Genomic DNA, 23114 nt, shown 5'->3' with positions numbered 1-23114 from the left:
TGTTTCCGGTGACACGCCCCCTCCCATCCGGCGACCAATGAGCATCGCGCAAAGCTTGTGGGCGGAGCCAATCAGCGCGGCGGGAGGGAGGGACGGGCGCCATTGTGGGACCGGAGGGAGAATTCGAACGGACGAAGCGCCGCGAACACGGGAGGGACTGAACCGGGTAACGGGAGGGAATGGGCGGGGTGTGGGGGTGGGATGTAACAGGATGGGATGGGATGTAACGGGATGGGATGGGACATAACGGGATGGGGTGGGATGTAACGGGATGGGATGGGATGTAACGGGGCGGGGGTGGATCCCGATGCGGGGGGAGTGGGGATGGGACCCCCCGGTTGGGGGCTGTGGGGCCTTGTAGGCATTGGGGGCTGAGTGGATGGGATGGGATGGATGGGATGGGATGGGATGGGATGGGATGGGATGGATGGGATGGGATGGGATGGATGGGATGGGATGGGATGGGATGGATGGGATGGGATGGGATGGGATGGGATGGGATGGGATGGGATGGGATGGGGATGGGATGGGATGGGATGGGATGGATGGGATGGATGGGATGGGATGGGATGGGATGGGATGGGATGGATGGGGTGGGATGGGATGGGATGGGATGGGATGGTGATGGGGATGGGATGGGATGGGATGGGATGGGATGGTGATGGGGATGGGATGGGATGGGATGGGGTGGATGGGGATGGGGATGGATGGGATGGGATGGGATGGGATGGATGGGATGGATGGGATGGGATGGGATGGATGGGATGGGATGGGATGGGATGGATGGGGTGGGATGGGATGGGATGGGATGGGATGGTGATGGGGATGGGATGGGATGGGATGGGATGGGATGGTGATGGGGATGGGATGGGATGGGATGGGGTGGATGGGGATGGGGATGGATGGGATGGGATGGATGGGATGGGATGGGGTGGATGGGATGGGATGGATGGGATGGGATGGGATGGGATGGGATGGGATGGGGCAGAAGGGCTGGGATAACGCTATTGGGATGGGAGCATCCCGGTGTGGGGCTGGGGGCCCATTGGGGTGTGGGCTGGGAGCTGCCTTTGTGATAGAGCATGGGGAGGATGTGGGGCTGGGACCCCCGTGGTTTGGGGCCCATAGGGGTCAGGGTGTGAGGCTGGAGCCCCTCGGTACAGGCTGTGGTGCTGTGGGGTGCAGAGCTGCCCCCCAGCTATGGGTCTCTGCCCCCCCCCCGCGTGCTGCCCCGTGCTGTCCCCATGGCCACAAAGCCCCGTTGTACCCGGTGCTGGCACAGTCCCCAGCGGGCGCTGTGCCCATAATGGGGACATTAAGGGGGGTGGGGGGATATGGGGTCACCCTGCTTACACCCAGGTCACCCATGGGCTCTGGTGCCGCTCGCTGACCGGGTGCGATGATGGAGGAGCAAGGTAGGGCTCTGTCCCCAGCACGGGGAGCCCCTCTGTGCCCTCTAACGTGAGGTCTGGAGGCCCCCTACGTGTCCCCCTCATGTCCCCCCCTCGTCGCCCCCAGATGTCCAGTTCATCACCGAGGAGAAGCTGGACTTTAGCATCCTGTCCCCTTCTGACAGGTGAGATGGGGACACGGGGTGACATAACATGGACAGGTGTCGGCCCATGATGCGTCACCTGCTGCCCAGCGTGGGGCTCCTGGGCTGGGCTAACGCTGAGCTTCACCCCCAGCCGTGAGGATGATGATGATGACGAGCCCCCCCCAGGGGGCACAAATGGACGCTGGAGCCCCCTGAGCGGGGCCGGGCTGGAGGAGATGGTCCGTGAGGCCACACGGCTGGCAGCACAGCTGCAGCAAAGCCACCTGTCCCCATTGCCCCCCAGCCCGGGGGGGGGCAGCCCCCGCAGCCCCCGCCGTGAGACCTTCGTGGTGAAGGACAGCCCCGTGCGGGCGCTGCTGCCCACTGTGCCCGCTGCCAACGTCCCCAAGGTAGGTGGGGGGCACCACAGGGGGGTGGGGAGGGGGCACAGTGGTGCTGTGGGGTGCAGCCTGCATCCCTGTGCCCCCCCCATCCCCTCTTACAGGAGCCCCCCCGCTGTCAACCACCACCCAGGGGAGCCCCCAGCAGCAGGGGGGCGCCCAGCCCGAGTGGTGCCCCCCGGCCCTGCCCACCCCGGGGGGCTTTGGCACGGGGCAAGTCCGAGCCCCTCCGTGCAGGGACAGCAGGTAATGGGGGAGGTGGGAACTGGGATGGGGACAGCCCACCCCATGGGGTACCCACACCATAGGGACACCACTGGGAATGGGTAGAAGGACCATGTCCCCCCCCAACCCCCCCATTTCTCCCAGCTCAGCCAAAGCCGAGGAGCAGCACTGCCACCCCCCCAACCCGAGCACCCCGTGCCAGAGCCACCACCAGCACCAGCACCGCCCCCAGAAGCCGCCCCCCCCCACCCAGTGCCATCCCCAAACCCCCCGGCCGGGCTGCGACATCAGGGGCTGCACCAGGTGGGAGGGGGCAGCCCCGGACCAGCACAGCAGCACCCAGAGGTAAGGATGGGGACTGTCTGCTCTGACAGCGTGGGACCCCCCCGTGCCTCAGTTTCCCCACCCCAGCTCTCCCCCAGGTGCCCCCCTTGGGGTGGGGGCTGCCTCCAGGTGCAGACTTGGACCCCCCAGCAGCCGCCTGCAGCCCCCCCGCAAGATGGCAGCCAGCAGCACCCCACGGTGACAGCATCACCCAACACGGGGACACGGAGTCACGAGGAAAGGGGGAGGGGGGGGGCACAGTGAGACCCCCCCCCACGGAGAAGGCCGAGGCTCAGGTCGGGTTTTGCTTTAATTACAAAAGGTCACACCAGCAGTAGGAAACCCCCCCCCCCCGGCCCACCCGCCCTGCACACCCAGGGGTCCCCTCACCCCCCCCCCATCCTGCACCCAGCCCTATGGCACCGCCTGAGCCTTGCCTTGGGGCTGGGGGGGGGACGACACTCCATGCCATCCACACCCACCAGCTGCCCCCCCCAGTGCCACAGCACAGCCGAGCAAAGGTGGCAGCTGTGTGCCCCCCCCCCCACCCCCCCATCCCCCTCCTGGGGGGGTTGCCACGCTGTGGGGGGGGGCCCTTTATCTTTTTTTTTTCCTCCATTTTTTTTGTATTTTTCATGTATTTTTTAAATAAAACCCTCCCTGGGGCAGCAATGCAATTCCTGGGGTACCCCATGGCACTGGGGGGGGGGCACGGGGGGGCACCCCATGCTACACAGCTGCCCCATAACCTGGTTTGGGGGGGGAGGGGAAGGGGAGGGGGCAGGCAAATCCCTGCTGGCTGCAGGGTCCAAAGTGCAATAGGGGCTGTGTGCCCCCCACCCTGTCCCACCCTCTGCCCACCCCCCCATTTCCCCCCCCATCCCTGTTGGTGGTGGTCCCTGTTAGATGGAGGTCTCGTCGCTCCTGCCAGGAGGGTGGGCACAAAGGGAGGGGGGGGGGGGTAAAACGAGACAGACAGATGCGTGATCACAGGGGGGGCCGGGGGCTGTGGGTGCCCCCAGCGCCCACCCAGACAGACAGAGATGGAGAGGGTGGGGGGAGGGGAGAGCAGCCCCCCCAAAAAAAAAACACCCCACGTGTTAATGAAGGAAATTAAAAAACAGAAATCTGGGTTGGGGGGGGGAGGAGAGAAGAGCAGGGTTAGTGTAAAGGCTCCATGGTGCAGCTTATGGGGACAGAGCCAGCCCCCACCCATGGGTGTCCAGTGGGCCCCCATACAACCATAGGGCACCCAATGGGAACCCAATGAGCATCTAATGGGAACCCAATGGGAACCCATTGAGCATCTAATGGGAACCCAATGGGAATCCATTGAGAATGCAATGGGAAAACAGTGAGTACCCAATGGGAACCCAATGGGAACCCTAAGAGAATCCACTGAGTATCCAACTAATATCCAATGGGAACCCAATGAGAACCCAATAGAAATCCAATGGGAACCCGAAGGGAATCCACTGAGTATCCAACTAATATCCAGTGGGAACCCAAATAGCAGCTAAACAGGAACCCAATGGGTACCTTATGGGAACCCAGTGGGCACCCAATGGCATCCATGTACCTAATATGGGCACCCTTCCACCTGATACGCACCCATGGGGCACCCAGTGTCCCTATACTCCAAGGGGACCCAATGGGACCCCTCACATGCAATGGGGACCCATCGTGCACCCCAGCCCTCCATTAGCCCCCACTATCCACTGCAGCACCCCCGGGTACCCAATGGATATCCCCTAAGGACGCCCCCTGCCCCCTGCCCCCTGCAGCCCCCTGCCCATCTCCCCGCACTCACTCGGAGCCGGATGAATCCTCATCCACGGTGCCGGCCTTGATGCTCATGGCGATGGGCGCCGCTCCGCTCAGCTGCTCCTGGAGGCTCTGCCGGGGTCGCGGCCCCCCCGGCCCCCCCCGCTGGCTGCCGTCGCTCCCGGAGGAGGCTGCAGTGCCGGCTGGGGGCGGGGGGGGTCGCGGGGCAGCGCCGCGCTCGCAGATAGGAGGCAAACCCCGCTTCTTTAGGATGCCTGCGGGGATGGGGACGGCACCGGGTGGATGCAGAGCGCTGCGGGACCCCCAGCCCCGCACCCATGGGCACCCCGTACCTTTGTGCGGGTGAGGGAGGGGCAGCATTGGGGGCAGCCGGGGGGGTCCGTCACCGCCCGGTACCGGCTCCACGCGCAGCGGTTCGGTCCCTCCGTGCCTGTCGCTCTCGCTGGCCGTGGTCACGAACTCCCCGGGCCAATAGGGCCGCGTTGGGGCGCTGTCACCTGTACGGGGGGGGGTTGGAGGCACCGAGACGGGGCAACACACAACCCCCCCCCAGACCCCCCCCAAAGACCCCCGTGTCGGTTACCGGTGGGTGTTGGCGGCTGCTCGGGGCGCAGCAGCGCGTCCCACGCGGTACCGCCGGGCTCGTCCTCGCTGTCCGAGGAGTGAGTGGAGCCGTACGAGCCGCTGGGATCCTCCTCCAGGGACAGGTCGCTGTCGGAGTCGGTGTCGTGCTCTGCGAGCAGGATGGGGGGAATCAATGGCCACCCCCCCCCCATGTGCTCGCTGTGAGCTGAGCCCCGACGCGCTCATCGCACCCACCGTGCTGAGCATCCGCCGTGTCCAGGAGCCCCCCCTGCTCCGCCGGCACCCGGCTGCCGTTCAGCTCCGCGTCCTCCCTGCAGGTGGCAGCGGTGACATCCGTGTCCCCTCCCTTATACCCTTATACACCCTTATACCCCCCCCCAAGACCCCACTGTGCCCCCCCCAACCTGCGCACGAAGGGGATGTAGCTGTGCTGGCTTTTGGCCGCGCTGTGCAGCGATCCCGTGGAGTCCCCGCAGGGCGCCTGGTACAGCCGGCCGGCCACGTACGTGGTGTCACAGCTGTAGGCCTGCAGGGATGGGGATAGGGATGGGAACGGGGTGTGACCCCACAGTGCCCCCCCCAACACCCCACAGCTGTGTACTCACGGTGGTCAGTGTGGATTTGGTGGCCAACGTGGGGTCAGGGCTGTGGGTGCGGGTGCAGGCAGAGCGCAGGCAGTGCCGCACCTCCCGGCTCAGCACCACACACACCAGGAAGAACAGGGGGCCCTGGGGGCAGACAGGGGACAGGGTGGGTGAGGGACCCCCCCCCTTCCCCCTGCATTGGCAGCTCAGGTGGGTGCCCCCCAGCTGGTGACAATGGGTGTCCCTTCAGTGGCACTGTGGGTCACTATGGGCCTATGGGGTGCCTCATGCTGACACCCCAAACTGGGTGAGGGTCCCCCAGTGCCCACGAGGTGTCCCCCATTGATAGTCCAGATGGATGAAGGACAAATGGTGGCCACCCCAAACCAGGTGAGGGTCCCTCTGTGCCCAGCGGCTGCCAACATGGGGCAGAGTGGGGTTTTGGGGAATGGAAATATGGGGCTATGTGGGGGGTACCTGGAGGCAGTTGGAGATGGCGAAGAGGTAGTGGAAGAGGATGGCATCGCTGTTGACAGCAAGCAGGGCGAGCAACCAGGCCAGGCTGGGCAGGACCAGCACCACCAGCGCTGTCTGCAGCCCAGAGCTGGGGGGGAAAGGTGTCAGCACCACGGGGTGTTGTGGGACAGGATCCCCATGGGCCCCTGCTGTGGGGTAACGCTGCACATGGGCACCTCTGCCACCTGTGCTCCCTGCCCTTTGTGTCCCCACCTCACTCACCTCGTGCCCTTCTTCTCAAAGCCCTGGGAGGTGGCACAGGACGCCCTGGCTGCCAGCACGAGGAAGAAGACACCGACCTACAGAGCAGGGAGTGAGGGAGAGCTGCCATGGGGCCCATTCCCCATATGTCCTCCACACCCCATAACCTCCTTGCACCTCATACATCCCATAGATCCTAAACATGCCCCTATGCCACGTATATCCCATACGCTCCACATTGTCTATGGCCTATGTATCCCCCACATGCTCCATGTCCCATACACGTCCCCCACAGCCAAATATCCTCCATACCATTCTATGCGCCCCATATGCTCCCTATACACCCCATAATTCCCCCTCTCCCCATATAACCCATACTCCCATACATCCCCTCCCTACACCCCACATACGTACCCTATACTCCTTCTCTTCCCCACACCCCCACATACCCTATATACCCCATATACCCCTCACACCCCACATGTCCCCTCTGCCCCATACACCCCACACATCTCCATCCTCCTCACCGCCACGGCACAGGCGCTGGGCCCGGCCAGGCTCCACACCAGGCTGTCATGGATGGAGAGCCAGCAGAAGTCGGGGTTCCCGTATCCCTCGGGGTCCAGCCCCACCGCCAGCCCTACAACACACAGCAACGCGTTGGGGTGGAGCCTCATTGACTGAGCAGCGCTGCAGGGAGCGGGATGTGATGTGAGCTCACCGGTGATGAACGCGGGCAGCCCCCAGCCCAGCACGTGGTAGAAGCGCATGGGGCCGCGATCGACGTGTCGGGGTTCGGTGCGACGCCGGTAGAGGTGCAGCGACTCCAGCAGCGCCCAACCCACAGCACTGAGGTGCAGGAACTGCAGCAGGATGGCCACCACCGTGCACAGCAACTGCGGGACGGGGCGGGACAGACAGTTAGTGGGGCACACAGGAGCCCCCCAACCTCCCCAACCCAATACCCCGCCATACCGGCAGCTCGGCCTGGTTGATGCCCAGCAGGAAGACGAGCTGTGCCAGCAGCATGGCGCAGGCCCCGTGCCGCCGGATGCTGTGTCGGTTGGAGCGCAGCCCCCGCAGGGCGCTCAGCAGCAGCACGGCCAGCAGCAGCCCGGCCACAGCCACCCCCAGCGACACGTAGGTCAGCGCCGCCAGCGGGAGGATCTCCCCGTTCTGCGGGACCGGAGCGATAAGCCACGCCCACACCGGGACACACCCACACGTAGCCACGCCCCCAACACACATTGTGGCCCCGCCTACTTTGACACACCCAATGGGGGACCCGAAATCTGCATAGCCACGCCCACATTACGACCACACCCACTCGTTGGCTCCGCCTACAAGGACACACCCACAACATGCCAGCCAATGGGGTGCCCCGCTCCCTGTTCAGCCCCGCCCACTTTCAGTCACACCCAATGACCGCGCCCCACCCACCCGGGAAGCCCCGCCCACCTGTTGGCTCCTCCCCTTTTAACCCCATTCATAAAACCCCCATTCATAAAACCCCGCTCTTCCCACAAGCCACGCCCACTCTCACAGCCCCTCCCCCTTTTCACAGCCATGTTACCACGTGCCATCGCAGCCCCCTCCCCATTTCCCCACTCCCCGCCCACCTCCCGCCGGGAGATGTCCATGAGCACAGCGAAGCTCGTCATGTGGTTGCACTGGCAGCTGACGTGGCTCTGGTTCCTGAACACCACCTCGCAGCCCCGCGCCGACCAGCCGCCCGCACCGCCTGCCCTGTAACACAATGGGACAGCACACAGTGGGGCACCCCATAACGGGACAGCCCATAGTGGGACAGCCCATAACGGGATACCCCATAGTGGGAAAACTCATAGTGAGACACCCCATAATGGGACAGCCTACAGTGGGACACCCCGTAATAGGACACCCCATACTGGGACAACCCATAGTACGATACCCCACAGTGGGACACCCCATAGTGGGACAACCCATAACAGGACACCCCATAATGGGACACCCCACAGTGAGGCACCCCGCCATGGGACACCCCACAAAGGGACAGTCCACAGTGGGACACCCCATAACGGGACAACCCATAGTGAGACACCCTGTAGTGGGACAGCCCATAACGGGACAGCCCACAATGGCACACCCCATAGTGAGATACCCCATAATGGGACACCACACAGTGGGACACCCCATAACAGGACACCCCATAATGAGACAGCCCACAAAGGGACACCCCATAATGGGACACCACACAGTGGGACACCCCATAATAGGACAGCCCACAATGAGACACCCCATAACAGGACACCCCATAGTGAGATACCCCATAATGGGACTGTGCTGCCCCAGCCTCTCACCACCCTTCCACACTGTCATGTCCAATGCTGTCCCCATCCCACACTGCCCCCATACCCCCTGTGCCCACCCCATAGGGTCGCTGCCCCATCCCCTCTCACAGCAGCGAGTGGTTCCAGAAGACACAGATGGGTTTGGAGCGCTCCTGTGTTTCCAGCAGCCGGAACTGCAGCGTGATGGGTTTCTCCAGGGCTCTGGGTGCCCGTCCTGCAGCGTGCACACTGATGCTCACCACCGGCGTGTTGATGATGGGCCGCTTGGGCACCCTATGGGGCAGCAGGTCAGGGTCCCCACTGGGCTGCACCCACCCCATCCCCTGCATCCATCCCCCTCATCCCAGCACCCATGGGGTCACTGACACCCCCCACATCCCAGCACCCCAATACCCCCCACTGCCCTGGCACCCTATGGGCACCCTATACCCCGATGCTTGCCGCCCCCTCCCCCAGCCCTATGGACAGCCCCATTGCCCCACAGCCCCATTGCCCCACAGCCCCCGTGGCACCTGAGGCTGCGCTTGTCAGTGTCGTACTGCTCGGGCAGCAGCCCTGCCAACGTGCGGTAGATGATGACGCTGGCGATGGCCTGACCCTCCCCGGGCTCCGGGTGCCGCTTGTGCCTGGTCACCAGGGTCACCTCATCCTCCTCCTCGTCCCCTGCAGCCTCTTCATCATCATCCTCCTCCTCCTCCATCTCCTGCTGCTGCTGCTGCCCACCTGTGCTTGGCGATGCCTTCCCGTGCCCGGCAGCGGGGCCTGGGGTGGGAGCTGCTGGGAGCCTGATGCCCTCCTGGGTACATGCAGGTACCCACAGCCCCCTTCCCAGCCACACTGACATCCCCAGCCCTACAACCCCAATAGGATCCCCTGTAACCCTGCCCACCCCACCCCCTCTCACCCCCAACACTCACGCCTGCCCTCTGGGGGCCGGAAGACGCTCTCAGGTAGAATAACGGTGGTCTCCAGGTCTGGGGGCTTCTCCCCTCTCAGAGCCTCATAACGTGGCAGCCGTGCACCCGCAAAGCTGCCCTTGTCCAACCGCACCACTGACACCACTGCAGTGACACCATGGGGTCACCAATGGCACAACACGATGCTCTGGTCCCCAGGTGTGCATGGAGCCACGTCCCCAGGCACACACACATCCCCAAGGATGCAAAGGGCACCGGCCCCCATTGCACTCACCGATGTTGGGGGTGACGATGGTGAAGGGGCTGAGGTAGGTCTGCCGCATGTTCTGTGCCAGGGCGCTGGCGTAGTCCTCAAAGTGCTTCAGCAGCATCGCCGTGCCGCCCTCCGTCTGCTGGATCAGCTCCCAGTGCCGCTTGTTGCTGGCATCCAGCAGCGCACTGCCCACACGCAGCAGGTTCTGGGGTCGGGCAGGGCTGCTCAGTGCCCCCCACACAGCACCAGGGCTGACCACACAGAGCCCACCCCACACAGCTCCATGTGCAGTGGGTGCAGAGGGGCACCAAACGCACCCAGCAGCCCCAGGCACCCACAGGGCACCCATCTCCAACCAGCACTGCGGCACCTGGGCTGCAGCCCCACTCCTGGTACCCTGAGGAATGGGGCACAGAGACAACCCCATAGACTGCAGACACCCCCATTAACCACTGCTGCCCACCACCATGGCACATGGGCTCCATAAATGGGGCACAAAGGGGCACTCGGTTGGTCCCAGGGCCAACCCATTCCACAGGGAATGGTCCACAGGTCCACAGGGCCCCATCTCCACCCACCACCCTGGGGGTCACCGACTCTGTGCCCATCACATGAGCCCCCCACCCCCACCCCACGGAGGAGGGGACACCCCGGCCCCGCTCCCACCACGAGCCCCCATCCCACATCGGCCCCACACCTCGGTGAAGTGGACGTCCTGCGTGGCCGCCAATTGGAACCCCCTCTGGTTGCTCTCGTGCTGCAGCAGCCGCGCTGCCAGCCGATACGCCAGGCGCACATCGCTGCCGAAATAAGCGGCCGTGTGTCTCGTGGCGTTGTGCAGCTGCAGAGCCACCCGCTGCGACTGCGCCGTGTCCAGCACCGACTCGTTGCGCACCAGGCGCTCTGCCTGCAGGGATGGCACTATCAGCACAACCGCGTCCTCCACGCATTGCACCCAACCTATAACCCCCCCTATACAAGCTGGGGACACTCACGAAGCCTTTGAGAGCGGCGAAGGCCAACGACGTGCAGTTGAAGAGGTTGGGGGGCAGCCAGCCCTTGTGCTCGTCGCAGTGACGCACCGCTGTGCCTGCGGGATGGGGACACTATGGGCACACTGTAGGGACACAGCACATCCCTACACCTGCGGGCTCTTGGGATACAGGACAGCAGTGCAGAGCTCTGTGCTCCTCCTGTGCCCATGGAGCACTTGGGGACAGGGCCGTCTGTCACCACCCCCTGTGTCACTGTGCTATGGGGTGGCATCCCTTGTCCCTGCATCCCCCCTGTACCCACAGGGCACCTGGAGCACAGGGTGGCACCAGGCAGCTCCATCCCCAATAGGGATGTCTTGGGTATAGGGTGGCACCGTGCAGCCCCGTCCCCACGTCCCCCCCCTTACCAATGGAGCCCTTGGGGCACGGCGCAGCTGCGGGCAGCCCAAAGCGTGTCCTGGGCCACCAGATACTGGCCTCGATGGCACGGGGACAGCTGTCATAGTTGACTGCAGGACACAAAGAGTGCGGGCGTCAGGACAGGGGGGGCAGCAGCCCTGGGTGACCCCATGATGCCATCACCCACCTTCACAGCCGCTGACCGTCACCTCGGCGAAGGGGTTATCGCAGCGGTCGCAGTGCCGCCCGATGACGCCGGGCTTGCAGGGACACTGCCCGCTGGTGGCATCGCAGAGGCGCGACAGGGACCCGGTGGGGTAACAGTCACACAGCAGGCAGGTGTCGCTGCCCACAGGGCGGTAGTGGTTCTCCTGGGGGGGCACAGGGGGTCGGTGGGGCTGTGCAGGGTGGGGGCACGGCGTGGGGTGGTGGTGGGTGCTCACCTTGCAGCGACACTCGCCCGTTGTCTTGTTGCAGTCGGGGTCGAAGCCTTTGGTGACGTCGCAGCTGCAGGGGCCGCAGGTGGGGTGTCCCCACCAGCCCCGTGGGCACGGCTGGTCCACCCTGCGGGGCAGCACGGCACAGTGGGACACGGCACGGCACAAAGCGGGATGGCACCGTATGGCACAACATGGCACGGCACAGCCCTGCACCCTCCCCACCCCACTGTGCCCCCCGTGTGGCCACCATCCCCTGTGACCACCACGTTCCCCCCTCACCTGTGCTCGCAGTAGGGCCCGAAGTAGCCCTGGGGACACTCACAGGCGTAGCCATGGGGAGCACCAGCTCTGCGCACACAGCTGCCCCGGTGCTCACAGGGGTCCAGGGCGCAGGCGCTGATGCAGCTGTCACCGAAGTACCCTGTGACATCAGGGGTGAGGGGGGCACACATCCCAAGGGGGGTCCCCTCAGGTTGCAGCATCCCCAGGGCAAGACTCAGAGAGGGGGTAGGTCGGGGGTTGTGGGGGTGGCAGTGACAGAGCTGACAGCCATAGGGAGGAAAACACAGGGGGAAGGAGCCTGGAGGTGACAGCAGCGGGGTCACATCAGCCCGGCTGGCACTCACCTGGGTGGCAGCTGCAGGAGAAGCTGTCCCAGTCGTCACTGCAGTAGCTGTGGGGTGGGCACGGCCCCGAGTCGCAGGGGTCGGGCAGAGCACAGCCCCCCTCCACATTCACCCGCGCAGCCGTCGCCACCTCCAGCGTCACCGCGCTGCCCGTTGTCCCCACGCGCACACCCTGCGGCACCACCCGGCACCGGGCATGGCCCCATGTCACCGGGACCGTGCCCAGGGCCCACCTTGTGCCCCACATCCCAGCCCCATACCTGCACGCAGCCACGGAAGCCCTGCTCCACCTGCCCGCCGTCCCCCTGCAGCCCCCCGACACTCAGTGCTCGCAGCCGCAGCCCCTGCAGCCCCCCGGCCACGTCGGCTGTCGCCTGCAGGTAGAGAGGCACTGAGCTCCATGGGTGCCCTCACATGGGGGTCCCCGCCCCACATCCTGCCCTGTGCCCCCCATACCTGGTGGCGGCCGTAGTCGAGGGCGAGGAGCAGCAGGGTGATGGGGGGCGCACGGCCGGGATCCCCCCGCAGCTCCAGCTGGACGTGGTGCCAGGCGCCGTCGTTGACCCGCGCGTGGGGCAGACGCAGCAGGGCCAGGCGGGACCCCCCCTGCCACATGCCCGCCTCCACCTGCCCCTCGCTCAGCTGTGGGCAGAGGGGTCAGGGTGGCAAAGCACCCCCAAAAGGGCGACACGTCCCAAAGGGCGACCACTCCCCACCGCATGGGTGATACCCCACAGCCCCCAGGACAATGTCACCTCCTGCTTTGCCCCCACCACAATACCCTGCCCAGGGCAGTAGCCCCCATTGCTCCTCCCAGAGCCACAGTCCTCACATCCACCCCTCAACCAGGACAATAAAGTAACTCCTCCTGGGTAACAGTCCCCCTGGTACTTGGTACAACAGCCCCTAGAGCAGTGCAATACCCCCATCCCCATAACCCCCCCAGGGCAGCATGGCACAGGGCAACACTCCCATGCCCATAACCTCCATCCTCCTGAGGTCAATGCCCCCCAGACCAATGGACCCCCACACCCACAGTCCCCACATCCACATCCCACAGGGCAATAACCCCATACTCCCCCCCCCACACCCAAGCCCCACTGCAGCCCCTGCCCCACCTGCAGTGTGAAGGTGGCCACGGGCCCAGCGGAGGCGCTCAGCAGCAGCCCTTGGGGTTGGCGCGTGCGGAACATCAGCCCCAGGTGCCAGGGCAGGGTTAGTGGCAGTGCCAGCCCACTCCACAGCACCAGGCTGCTGCCCAGGAACCGCTGCGGATCCGCCATCTCTGTGGGGCACAGAGCGAGGTGGGCACCCATCTGCCAGCCCCAACCCCATCCCAACCCCATCCCGCCCGCCCCATACCTTCCTGGCACGTCTTGCCCCCGAAGCCCAGCGGGCAGCGGCAGCTGAAGCCGTCCCACTCGTGCACACAGGTGCCCCCGTTGTGGCACGTGCCGGCATCACACACCGTCTTCTTGGCAGGGCAGCCTGTGGGGGGGGGGGGGGCACAGGGTTAGTGACCCCCGAGTGGCTGAGGAATAGCACTGTGCCCAGATCTGGGCACCGGGGAGCACAGGGACCCCCAGTGCCACGTCCATATACCCAAAGGGCACAGAGACCCCAGTGCCACGTCCATATACCCAAAGGGCACAGAGACGCAGTGCCACGTCCATATACCCAAAGGACACAGAGACCCCAGTGCCACGTCCATATACCCAAAGGACACAGAGACGCAGTGCCATGATCCTACACCAAGAGCGCACAGGAACCCCCAGCTGAAACGTGCCCATACCAAGGGAACGCAGAGACCCCCACCCCCACCCCCAGAGCCCACAGTGCCCTTTGGAGCCCCCGGGACCCCCAGCACCTGGCACGGTGCCGTTGTTGGCGATGAAGGCAGCCATGTCCACGGGGCGCTCGTCCACGCGCAGGTGCCGCATGCAGCCCACGAAGTGTCGGCTGCGGATGGGGAAGCTCTCGGGCAGGGTGGGCACACCGCCCAGCAGCAGCGGCCCCGTCAGATCCAGCGACCTGCAGCACCCACATCACACCTGGGCAGGGGGGGGGACACCACCAAGGGCCCCCTTTTGTCCCCCCCAGCCCCGTCCCCATCCTCACTTCTTGGAGCCGGACTGGGTGCCCTGTGCCGCACACGAGTAGTTGCCCAGCACGGGGCCGAACTTCAGCGCCATCCCCACGTCGCAGTCGTCCACCGCCACCACCGCCACCTTCTGCTCCGACGGGCCCTGAGGCAGCCCTGACTTGCCCAGCACGGGCTGCAGGCACACGGTGAGCCCTGCTGTTGGCACTGCCCCCTCCCCAGCAGCCTTCCTCCCCCCATCACCCTCCTCCTCTTCTCTCTGTCTTCTTCCTCATCCCCAAACCCACATCCCCAAACCCCTCTGTTCTCTTCCTCATCCCCATCTTCCTGTTCCCCTCCATCTTCTTCTGCTGCCCCCAAACTTCCACTACACCTTTTCTCATCCTCCCATATCCCCACCCCTGCCCCACTCCATCATCTTGCCCCACCCCCAACCCCATTCCCTCTCCTCTCCATCCTCTTCCTCGCACCCAACCCCTTCAACCCTTCCTCCATCCCCCATCCTCCTCTTCATCCCCCCATATCATCCCTGTGCCCCCTCCCCTTCCTGCTTCCCCCCATCCCCTCCCTCCCACCCCAAACCACTTCCCCCCACCAGCCCCCCCCTCATACCCCCACCTTGTTGTAGTAGTGCAGCTGCACCCGGTGCCACTGCCCATCACTGACACCACCAGGAACGAATGGGGACACCGTGGTGGTGGTCTCACCTGTGGGCAATGCACACTGCATCAGGATGGGGGGGCACCAGGGGGGAAAGTGCCATGGGATGGGATACATGGGATGTGGATGCAGTGCTTGGGATGAGGTGGAGACAAGGCAGTGCCAGGAGCACAACGCATGGGATGGGGATGCAGTGCCAGGGATGGGGATGCAGTGCCAGGCTGTGGTGCCTGGGGGCAATGCCGGGGATGCCGCGCTGGGGTGCGGCTGTACCTGCAGAGAAGGTGAGCTGGATCTGCTCCTGGACGATCTCCAGCGCCACAAAGTCGTGCTTCTCATTGAAGCGCCCGTTGTAGAGCAGCAGCGCGTCCCGCTCCTTGGTGGCGAACCTGGGGGGGATGTGGGGCATTGTGCCCCCACTGCCACCCCCAACCCCTGCCCTGCTGCCCCACTGCCCCCCTTGGTGCCTTCCAGGTGCCCCACTGCCCCTGTAACATGGCTCCAGGCCATGCCAATGGGGCTCCCACCAACCCACACCCCACTACCCCAACCCTGTGCCCACAGCTCCCCCACCACCCCATTCCCCACCACCCAACCCCACAACCTCCAGCCCCATTGTTCCTACCCACATCCATAGAGCACTCCCCAACCCTGATCCAATTCTCCCTGGTGACCCCCAACCCCATTCACCAGTTGATAGAGCACCCCCTGCCCTACTGAATCCCATGGGACCACTACCTCCCCACTGCCCCCACCACCCCACACCCCCATTCCATTCCATTCCATTCCATTCCATTCCATTCCATTCCATCCCATCCCATTCCTCCCCCAGGGCTCACGTCAGGGTAAGGGTGAAGTGGAAGCGCTGTCGGAGGCCCCGGAAGGTGATGAAGGATCGTGGGGGGAAGCTGCGGGTGCTCATGGAGCAGAAAGGCTTCTCATAGTGCCCGGGGGGGCATTCGCAGCGGAACCCCCCCACCAGCAGGTTGACGCAGGTGCCCCCGTTGCGGCAGACCCCCGGTGCACAGCGGCCACGGCGGGTGCTGAGCTCACAGTGCTCCCCTGCAGGAGGGACACCCTGGTACCGACCCCCAGCACTGGGGTGTCCCTCCATCCTCAGACCTGGGGTCCCCCCCAAAGCATCTCCAAACCCTGTTTTTCCTCCAGTTCCATCACTGTGGCAACCACCTCCTGCCACCATGGCAACTAAGACAACCCCCCCCCATAGACAGCTGGTGCCCCCCACCCTGGGGTCCCTGGGGGTGTCCCCAGTGTGTCCCCCCCTCAAATCCACACAGGGATGGGAGCAGATGAACGTGCAGTGGTGGCAGAGTATCTCCTGCATGTCCTCTGTGTGTCCCAGAAGTGTCCCCTGCATGTCCCCAGGTGTCCCATGGGTGTCCCTCATGCACATCCCCCCCCACCCCAAGGTCCCCCTCCTCAGTCATGTTCTGGAATGGAGGGGATTGAGGGGATGGTGGAGACAAGAAAGGGATGATGATGGGGGAGGGATGCTGGGGGGGTGGACCTGGGGGATGAGAGATGGATGTTGGGTGGATGGGAAGATCTGGGGTGGATGGAGGGATGACAGGAATGAATGATGGGAATGGATGTTGGGTGGACGGGAAGATCCCGGGTGGATGGATGGATGATGGGGGGGTAGATGTAGAGTGTATAGATGGAAGTTGAAGGGTGAATGATGGAGGATAGAAGGGTGATGGGGGGGTGGATGATGGGCAGGGATCTCGAGGGACTGGATGGATGTTGAGGAGATGGATGGATAATAGGAGGATGGATGGATGGGTGATGGGGGTGGATGGATGGTGGGGATGGATGTAGAAGGTACGGATGGTGGGGGCACGACCGAGGGCTCTCACCAGTGAAATCCTCATGGCACTCGCAGGTATATCCTCCCTCGTGGCTCCGGCAGCGCCCATTGCTGCCGCAGGGGCTGGAGAAGCAGAGATCCACCTCGGTCTCACAATAGTCACCTGTGAAGCCGGGCGGGCAGCGGCAGCGCAGCCCCGTGACGGGATGGATGGGCCGGAACAGGACGGTGTCGGAGGCCAGGAAGGGCGCGGAGCTGTCGAACTTGAGGACGGAGACGCAGCGCATGTAGTTCTCGCAGGGCTCCCGCAGGCAGATGTTGTCGTCAAAGGGCAGCACGCGCTGTGCTGAGATGGCGGCCAGCAGCGAGCGGTTCAGGTACAGCCTCTCCTGCAGCTCCTCCGAGGAGAAGAAGCGGGCGCCGCGTGTTGAGGCCGGGAGCCGAACCGACAGGCTGACGTTGAGGATGCGAGCGGCCGCCACGTCCGTGTCGGTCTGGATGTTGAAGAGGACCACGCGGTGCCGGGGGGCGGCCAGCACTGCTGCCACCCCCTCCAGGAAGAGGCTGAGCAGAGGGGAGAGGAAGCGCTCCTGGGACATGTCGGCCAGGCGCAGCGTGATGCTGTTGCTCAGCATCTCATCCGTGATCACCGTCACCCGCAGCGTGCACTGCGCCGTGGCACTGTGGACTCCATCTGTGGGCAGGATGATGGTTGTGGTCAACGTGGTGGCAAATGATGGGGTGAGCACCCAACTCAGGGTCACCATGGTGGCACCCAATGGCCATGGAGTGAGCACCCAACTTGTGGTCATCATGATGGCACCCGATGGCCATGGAATGAGCACCCAACTCGTGGTCATCATGGTGGCACTTGATGATGGCCATGGACTGAGTACCCAACTTGTGGTCACCAAAGTGGCACACAATGATCACGGCCATCGGTTGAGAATCCAACTTGCCATGGTCACTACAGTGGCACTTGATGACGATGGTCATGGAGTGAGCACTCAGCTCGTCATGGTCACCTTGTTGACTTCTTATGGTCATGATCATGGAGCGAGCACCCAACTCATCATGGTCACCACAGTGGCACCCAACAGAGAGGGCACCCCAACACAGCTGGGAACTCACAGTCACCATGGTGGCTCCTGATGGCCACACAATGCCAACCCGGCTGGTCCCACTCTGTGGTCAGTGCCTGCAATTTCTCCTTCTCACCCCCTTCCTTGTCAAGTGGCAGAAGGACAGACAGACAGATGGGGGATGGGAAAAGAGGCATTGGAGGACAGATGGACAGTGAGCACAGGAACAGCCTGGAGACTGTAAAAAGGGGAGGCAGCCCAGGGGATGGTGACGGGTGATGGCCGGTGGTGGTGGCCAGGGGCTGGGGGGGGGTTGCCATGGCAGTGGCAGCGGGGGCCCAGCTATGCCCAGAGCCTTTGTTCCTTGGCTCCTTTGCGCGGGGACGTGGGGGGGCTCACAGCACACCCCCCTTTGTGTGGCTGGAGCAGGAATGGCAGCGTGGGGGGGGCAGGTACACAGAGATGGGGAAAATCACGGCAGCAGGCAGTGTGCTATGGGGGCTGGGGGGAGGGTTGGAAGGGGGGATTCTGCATTCAAGCTGTTCTCTCTATAAATGGGGTGAGAAAGCTCACTCAGATGCCTCCAAAGTGGGGCTAACGGGGAAAGTGCAGGGAAGGGAGGCAGGATTTAGGGAGGGGGAACCAAACACCCCCACCCTGTTGTCTGCTCCCAGGGATCCCATGGCTGAGCAACAAGAGCCCCTGGCCAACCCCTCTGTCCCTCAGTTTCCCCTATTACAACACAGTGGGGCAGCCTGGACACCCAACACCCCTCAGACTCAGCAAGGTCCCTGTCCCCACTGTCACCCCCACACCAGACAGAGCTCCAGGGGGTGCACTGTGCCCAAGTACACCCACATGGTGCCAGATGGGTGGGAGGGTCCCAGCCCCATGGGGAGTAGTGAGCCAGTTTCCCTCCCTGCCTCTGGAGCAGCCCAGGAGTCAATCCAACCTCCACACCCTTAGAATGGCTGCCCCAACCTCTGAGCAGCACCCACCAATTCCACCCTAAAGTCTGAACCGCCCAGAAGACACGCACAGGGAACTGGGGACCCCCTCCCATGTGCAGTCCCCAAACACACACATGGGGCCCCAGGAGCCCCAAACCCCCAATGGTGGGCAGGTGGGCAGGACCTCAGCAGGTGCTGAGACCCCGACTGCCCTTGGACCTGTGTTGGGATGGGATGGACAAAACACCACCAGCACATCCCCAGATCTGGAGGGGACACCCCAAAACCACCCCATCAAGGGGTCCCTACCTGACACCGAGACCCTCATGATGGCCTCCAGAGGACGGTTGTTGTCCAGTGCCGGGCTGAGGCGTAGATCCCCGGTGTGCGGGTCCAGCAGCACCAGGTTGAGCTCATTGCCTTGCTCAAAGGAGTAGGTGAGGCTGTCAGAGACGTCGGGGTCGCGGGCTGGGATCCGTCCAATGACCCCACCAGGAAAACTGCCCGAACGGTTGGTGATGTAGTTGTTGAAGACGATCTCAAAGTTCCTCAGCTGGGGGCTGTTGTCGTTGGCATCACGCAGGCGCACGTGGACGGTGGCACGGCTCACCAGAGGGGCCGAGGTGGCCTGTACCACCATGACGTACTCTGCTTTGGCCTCGTAGTCCAGGTCGGCCAAGGCAGTGAGCTCTCCAGAGAAGATGTCCAACTGGAAGACCTCGGGGATGTTGCCCTCCACGATCTGGTACATGATCTGCGCATTGGGGCCCTCGTCGGGGTCGGTGGCGGTGATACGGGCCACCACCAGCCCAATGGGGCTGTTCTCCTCCACGAAGATGTCAAACTCATCGCGTTCAAAGACCGGAGGGTTGTCATTGACATCCAGCACCGTCACCTGGATCTCCACCGGCGTCCGCCTGGCTGGCACGCCCTTGTCAACAGCATAAGCCCGCAGGGCGTAGAGAGGCACGTTCTCCCGGTCCAGGCGGCGCAAAGTGCGCACGATGCCTGAGGTGGATTCGATGATGAAGTCACCATCACCATCATCACCACCCTGGAAGGTGTAGAAGACTCGTCCATTGAGCCCCGAGTCACGGTCGGTGGCTGAGACCTGTAGGACGCTGGTGAAGACAGGGACGTCCTCATAGACAGAGCCCTGGTAGGAGTCACGGAGGAACTGGGGCGCGTTGTCGTTGACGTCGCTCACCAGGATCTCCAGGTAGGTGGTGTCGGACTTCTGCGGGATGCCATTATCACGGGCCGTGATGGCCAACGTGTAGGACACCTGGTCCTCGTAGTCCAGCTCCATCTGCGTGGTGACGGCCCCGGTGTCAGGCGCGATGCGGAACTGCGGGATGCTGTCCTCCATCAGGTAGGTGATGCGGGCATTCTCCCCCGTGTCCTCATCCGTGGCGCTGATGACCACCACCGTGGTGCCCACCGGGCGGTCCTCGTTGACGTTGACGGTGTAGTGTGAGCTCTGGAAGACAGGGCGGTGTGTGTTGGCATCAGTGACGTTGACCACCACCTGCGCCGTGTCCTGTCGTGTGCCATCAGAGGCGGCGACGGTGAGCACGTAGTGCCGCTCCAGCTTGTAGTCCAGCGGCAGGGCGAGCGAGAGGAGCCCCCCACCGCTCTGGCTGGTGATGGAGAAGCGGTTGCGGGTGTTACCGCTGGAGATCTGGTAGGTGATGACGCTGTTGGCATCGCGGTCGACGGCGGAGACGGTGAGCACGCTGCTGCCCACGGCCGCGTCCTCATTGAGGCGGGCGCTGTATTCGCGCTGCGTGAACTCGGGGCTGTTGTCGTTGACGTCCAGGATGGTGACGCTGACGCTGGCAGAGGACGCCATGGGGGGGCTGCCGTGATCCTGCGCCTCCACCCCAAAGCTGTAGAAGTCTACTGCTTCCCGGTCCAGCTCGGAGGCCACCACGATCCACCCGGTGCTGTTGTTGATGGCGAAGGGGAACCCGGCACCGGCCTCCAGGAGGGTGTAAGCCAGACGAGCGTTGTCCCCTGAATCAGCATCGATGGCTTGAACGTGGATGACGGAGTAACCCAGGGGGACGTTCTCCAGCACGGTGGCCTGGAACGGCGTGCTGACAAAGATGGGCGCGTTGTCATTGACGTCCAACACCTGCACAGTGACCAAACCGCTGATGTTGGACAGCGGTGGCCGGCCGCCGTCCTGCGCACGGATCCGCAGCGTGAACTCCTTGTTGGCCTCGTAGTCCAGTGGGGTCACCACGTCCAGAGCTCCGGTCTGAGCGTCGATGTAGAAGTGCCCGCGCGTGTTGCCGCTGACGATGCTGTAGTGCACGGCGGCGTTGCTGCCCTTGTCGCGGTCGGTGGCCGTCACGCTCAGCACGGCCGTGTTGGGCGCCACGTCCTCGGGGACCTGCACCACGTAGCGCTTCTGGCTGAACTGCGGCGCGTTGTCGTTGTCGTCCTCCACTGCAATACGCACCGTGGCCGTGGAGCTGCGCGGTCCCGGCTCCTGACCCTGATCCGTGGCCTCCACCAGCAGCTCAAACGCCTCCACGGCCTCACGGTCCACGGGGCCGCGGGTGCGGATGACGCCGGATCGCGGGTCGATCTCGAAGACCTCGTTGTCGCCGCCGGCGTTCAGCAGCCGGTACAGCACGTTGGCGTTGGGGCCGGCGTCGCCGTCGGTGGCGCGCACGGTCAGCACCTCGTATCCCACCTCCATGTTCTCCCGCACGCTCTCCCGGTACTCGTGCTGCTCGAACACGGGGTCGTGGTCGTTGGCGTCGCTCACCGTCACCGTCAGCGTGGCCATGGCGCTGCGCCGTGGCGTGCCGTGATCCGCCGCGGTCACGCGGAACACGTGGGTGCTTTTGCTCTCTCGGTCCAGCGGAGCGGCCGTGCTGACGGCTCCGGTTTCGGGGTCGATATTGAAGAGCGCGTCGGAGCGGCTGTCGAACAGCGCGGCCATGGCGTAGCGCAGCCGGCCCGCATCGCCCGCGTCGGGGTCGGTCGCCGTTACCTGCGTCACCGCCGTCCCCGCCGGGCGGTTCTCCGGTACGGCCGCCTGGTAGCTGGAGGGCTGGAACTGCGGCGCGGTGTTGGGGCTGCGGCGGCGGCGGGCGGCGCTCCCGGTGCTCCCGAAGCCTGCGGGGAGCTGAGAGCCCCGTGTGCCCGCAGTGCGTGCCGTGCGCTCGGCGCTGCCGGTGCCTCCATCGCCGTAAGCGCGGCCACGAGTGCCGGTGCCGCCGCTCTCCCCGGTGCCGCTCGCGCTGCCGGTGCCCGCTGTGCTCACGGTCGCTCGGCGGCCTCGTGCCCCGCCGCTCTCCCCGCCGCTCCCGGTGCCTCCGCGGCTCCTTGTTCCGCCGCTCCCCCCGGTGCCGCGGCTCATTGTGCTCCCGGTGCCGTTTGTATCCCCGCTGTCTGCGTCACGCGCGGCGCGCTCGGTGCTCCCGGTGCCTTCGTGGCCTCGTGCACCGCCGCAGGTGCCGGTACCGCCGCTCTCGGTGCCGCGGGACCCCCCCGCGCTCCCACCGCCGCTGTCCCCGGTGCCGCTGGACGCGAGCGGGGGCGGCCGCGCTCCGTCTCCGTCCCCGACGCCGCGGTGCGCGGTCAGAGCTGCGGGCGGGCAGGTGCCGGTGCCGGTGTCGGTGCTGCGGGGCCGTCCCGGCTCGGCCAGGAGCAGCAGCACCATCACAGCCCGCAGCAGCAGCGCGGCCCCGCGGGCGGGCGGAGCGCCCATGGCGCGGTGCGGCCGCTGCCGCCGATGCCGCTCAGCCCCGCGCCGCCGCCCGCGCGCACCCGGCGGGGCGGGGCCGACACGGTGCGGGGCTGCGCGGAGCTTAAAGGAGCCGCCGCCCCCCCCCGGCACCGCCCCGCCCGCCGGCACCTGCCCCACGCGCGTTCACGAGCCGCGATCCGCGTGCACGACACACCCGCCGCGTTGTGCCCCCGACGGGCTGTGCCGGCCGCACGACACGCGGGTTGTTCCACGGACGTGCACACACACGAGCGCACACCCACGCACACGTACACACCCGTCCCACGCGCATCGCACCCGCTCGGCCCGTTGGCACAACTTGACACGACTGCGGGACCCCCCAGAGCCGGGACCGGGACGGAACCGGGGGAGCGCGGCGGGCACTGCGGGAAACACCGGGACGGGGCGGGGGGTCTGGGGGCAGACGGACCCCGGCGCAGCGCGGAGCCGTTCCACGACGCTCGGAGCGGGTCGTGCGGGGACAGCGGAACCGCCCCGGGACCCCCGGCCCGCGCCCGGTGACTCAGCGGCGCGCCCCGCCCTGCCCGGGGGCTCCCGGTGCCCTTCAAAGGCGATGCTGGGCCGGGCAGAACCGGCCGGGCGGGGTGCTGCGGGGATGGGGCTGCCGAC

General features: G+C 65.0%; 2 protein-coding genes across 12 annotated transcripts; one reads left to right on the top strand and one right to left on the bottom strand.

Annotated features, from left to right (window-relative positions):
• The first annotated feature begins 87 nt into the window (after positions 1-87).
• Positions 88-3164, top strand: PSRC1 (proline and serine rich coiled-coil 1). Of its 10 annotated transcripts, none has more exons than XM_015885062.2 (7): positions 88-166; positions 1360-1415; positions 1519-1576; positions 1689-1947; positions 2043-2184; positions 2313-2508; positions 2586-3164. In XM_015885062.2, the coding sequence occupies exons 2-7, from the start codon at positions 1400-1402 to the stop codon at positions 2749-2751; spliced, it is 837 nt and encodes a 278-aa protein (XP_015740548.2). In that variant the 5' UTR covers positions 88-166; positions 1360-1399; the 3' UTR covers positions 2752-3164. The 10 variants fall into 10 exon arrangements, with proteins under 10 accessions (XP_015740548.2, XP_085383434.1, XP_085383433.1 ...); XM_085527308.1 differs by having other exon boundaries at positions 2308-2508; XM_085527307.1 differs by having other exon boundaries at positions 2308-2508; positions 2575-3164.
• CELSR2 (cadherin EGF LAG seven-pass G-type receptor 2) lies at positions 2780-22527 on the bottom strand. 2 transcript variants are annotated; one of them, XM_015885065.3, is made up of 35 exons: positions 19049-22527; positions 16757-17401; positions 15719-15941; positions 15153-15268; positions 14838-14926; positions 14237-14394; positions 13986-14149; positions 13481-13606; positions 13237-13403; positions 12575-12760; positions 12379-12492; positions 12119-12290; positions 11772-11913; positions 11496-11616; positions 11240-11423; positions 11061-11162; positions 10654-10748; positions 10356-10565; positions 9680-9863; positions 9406-9549; positions 9001-9250; positions 8597-8761; positions 7778-7904; positions 7134-7334; positions 6880-7054; positions 6686-6798; positions 6180-6256; positions 5919-6045; positions 5463-5585; positions 5262-5383; positions 5092-5168; positions 4856-5005; positions 4605-4769; positions 4298-4526; positions 2780-3615 (listed from the first exon to the last, which is right to left on the bottom strand). In XM_015885065.3, the coding sequence occupies exons 1-35, from the start codon at positions 22464-22466 to the stop codon at positions 3588-3590; spliced, it is 8889 nt and encodes a 2962-aa protein (XP_015740551.2). In that variant the 5' UTR covers positions 22467-22527; the 3' UTR covers positions 2780-3587. The 2 variants fall into 2 exon arrangements, with proteins under 2 accessions (XP_015740551.2, XP_085383432.1); XM_085527306.1 differs by having other exon boundaries at positions 2780-3411; positions 19049-22525.
• Between the last annotated feature and the right edge of the window lie 587 nt (positions 22528-23114).

Source organism: Coturnix japonica, chromosome 38, assembly GCF_054131305.1.
Source record: "Coturnix japonica strain WE chromosome 38, WE-NBRP24, whole genome shotgun sequence".
Taxonomy (NCBI): Eukaryota; Metazoa; Chordata; class Aves; order Galliformes; family Phasianidae; genus Coturnix; species Coturnix japonica.
The sequence above is the reverse complement of the archived record's forward strand: the minus strand, read 5'-3'. Positions and strand labels throughout refer to the sequence as shown.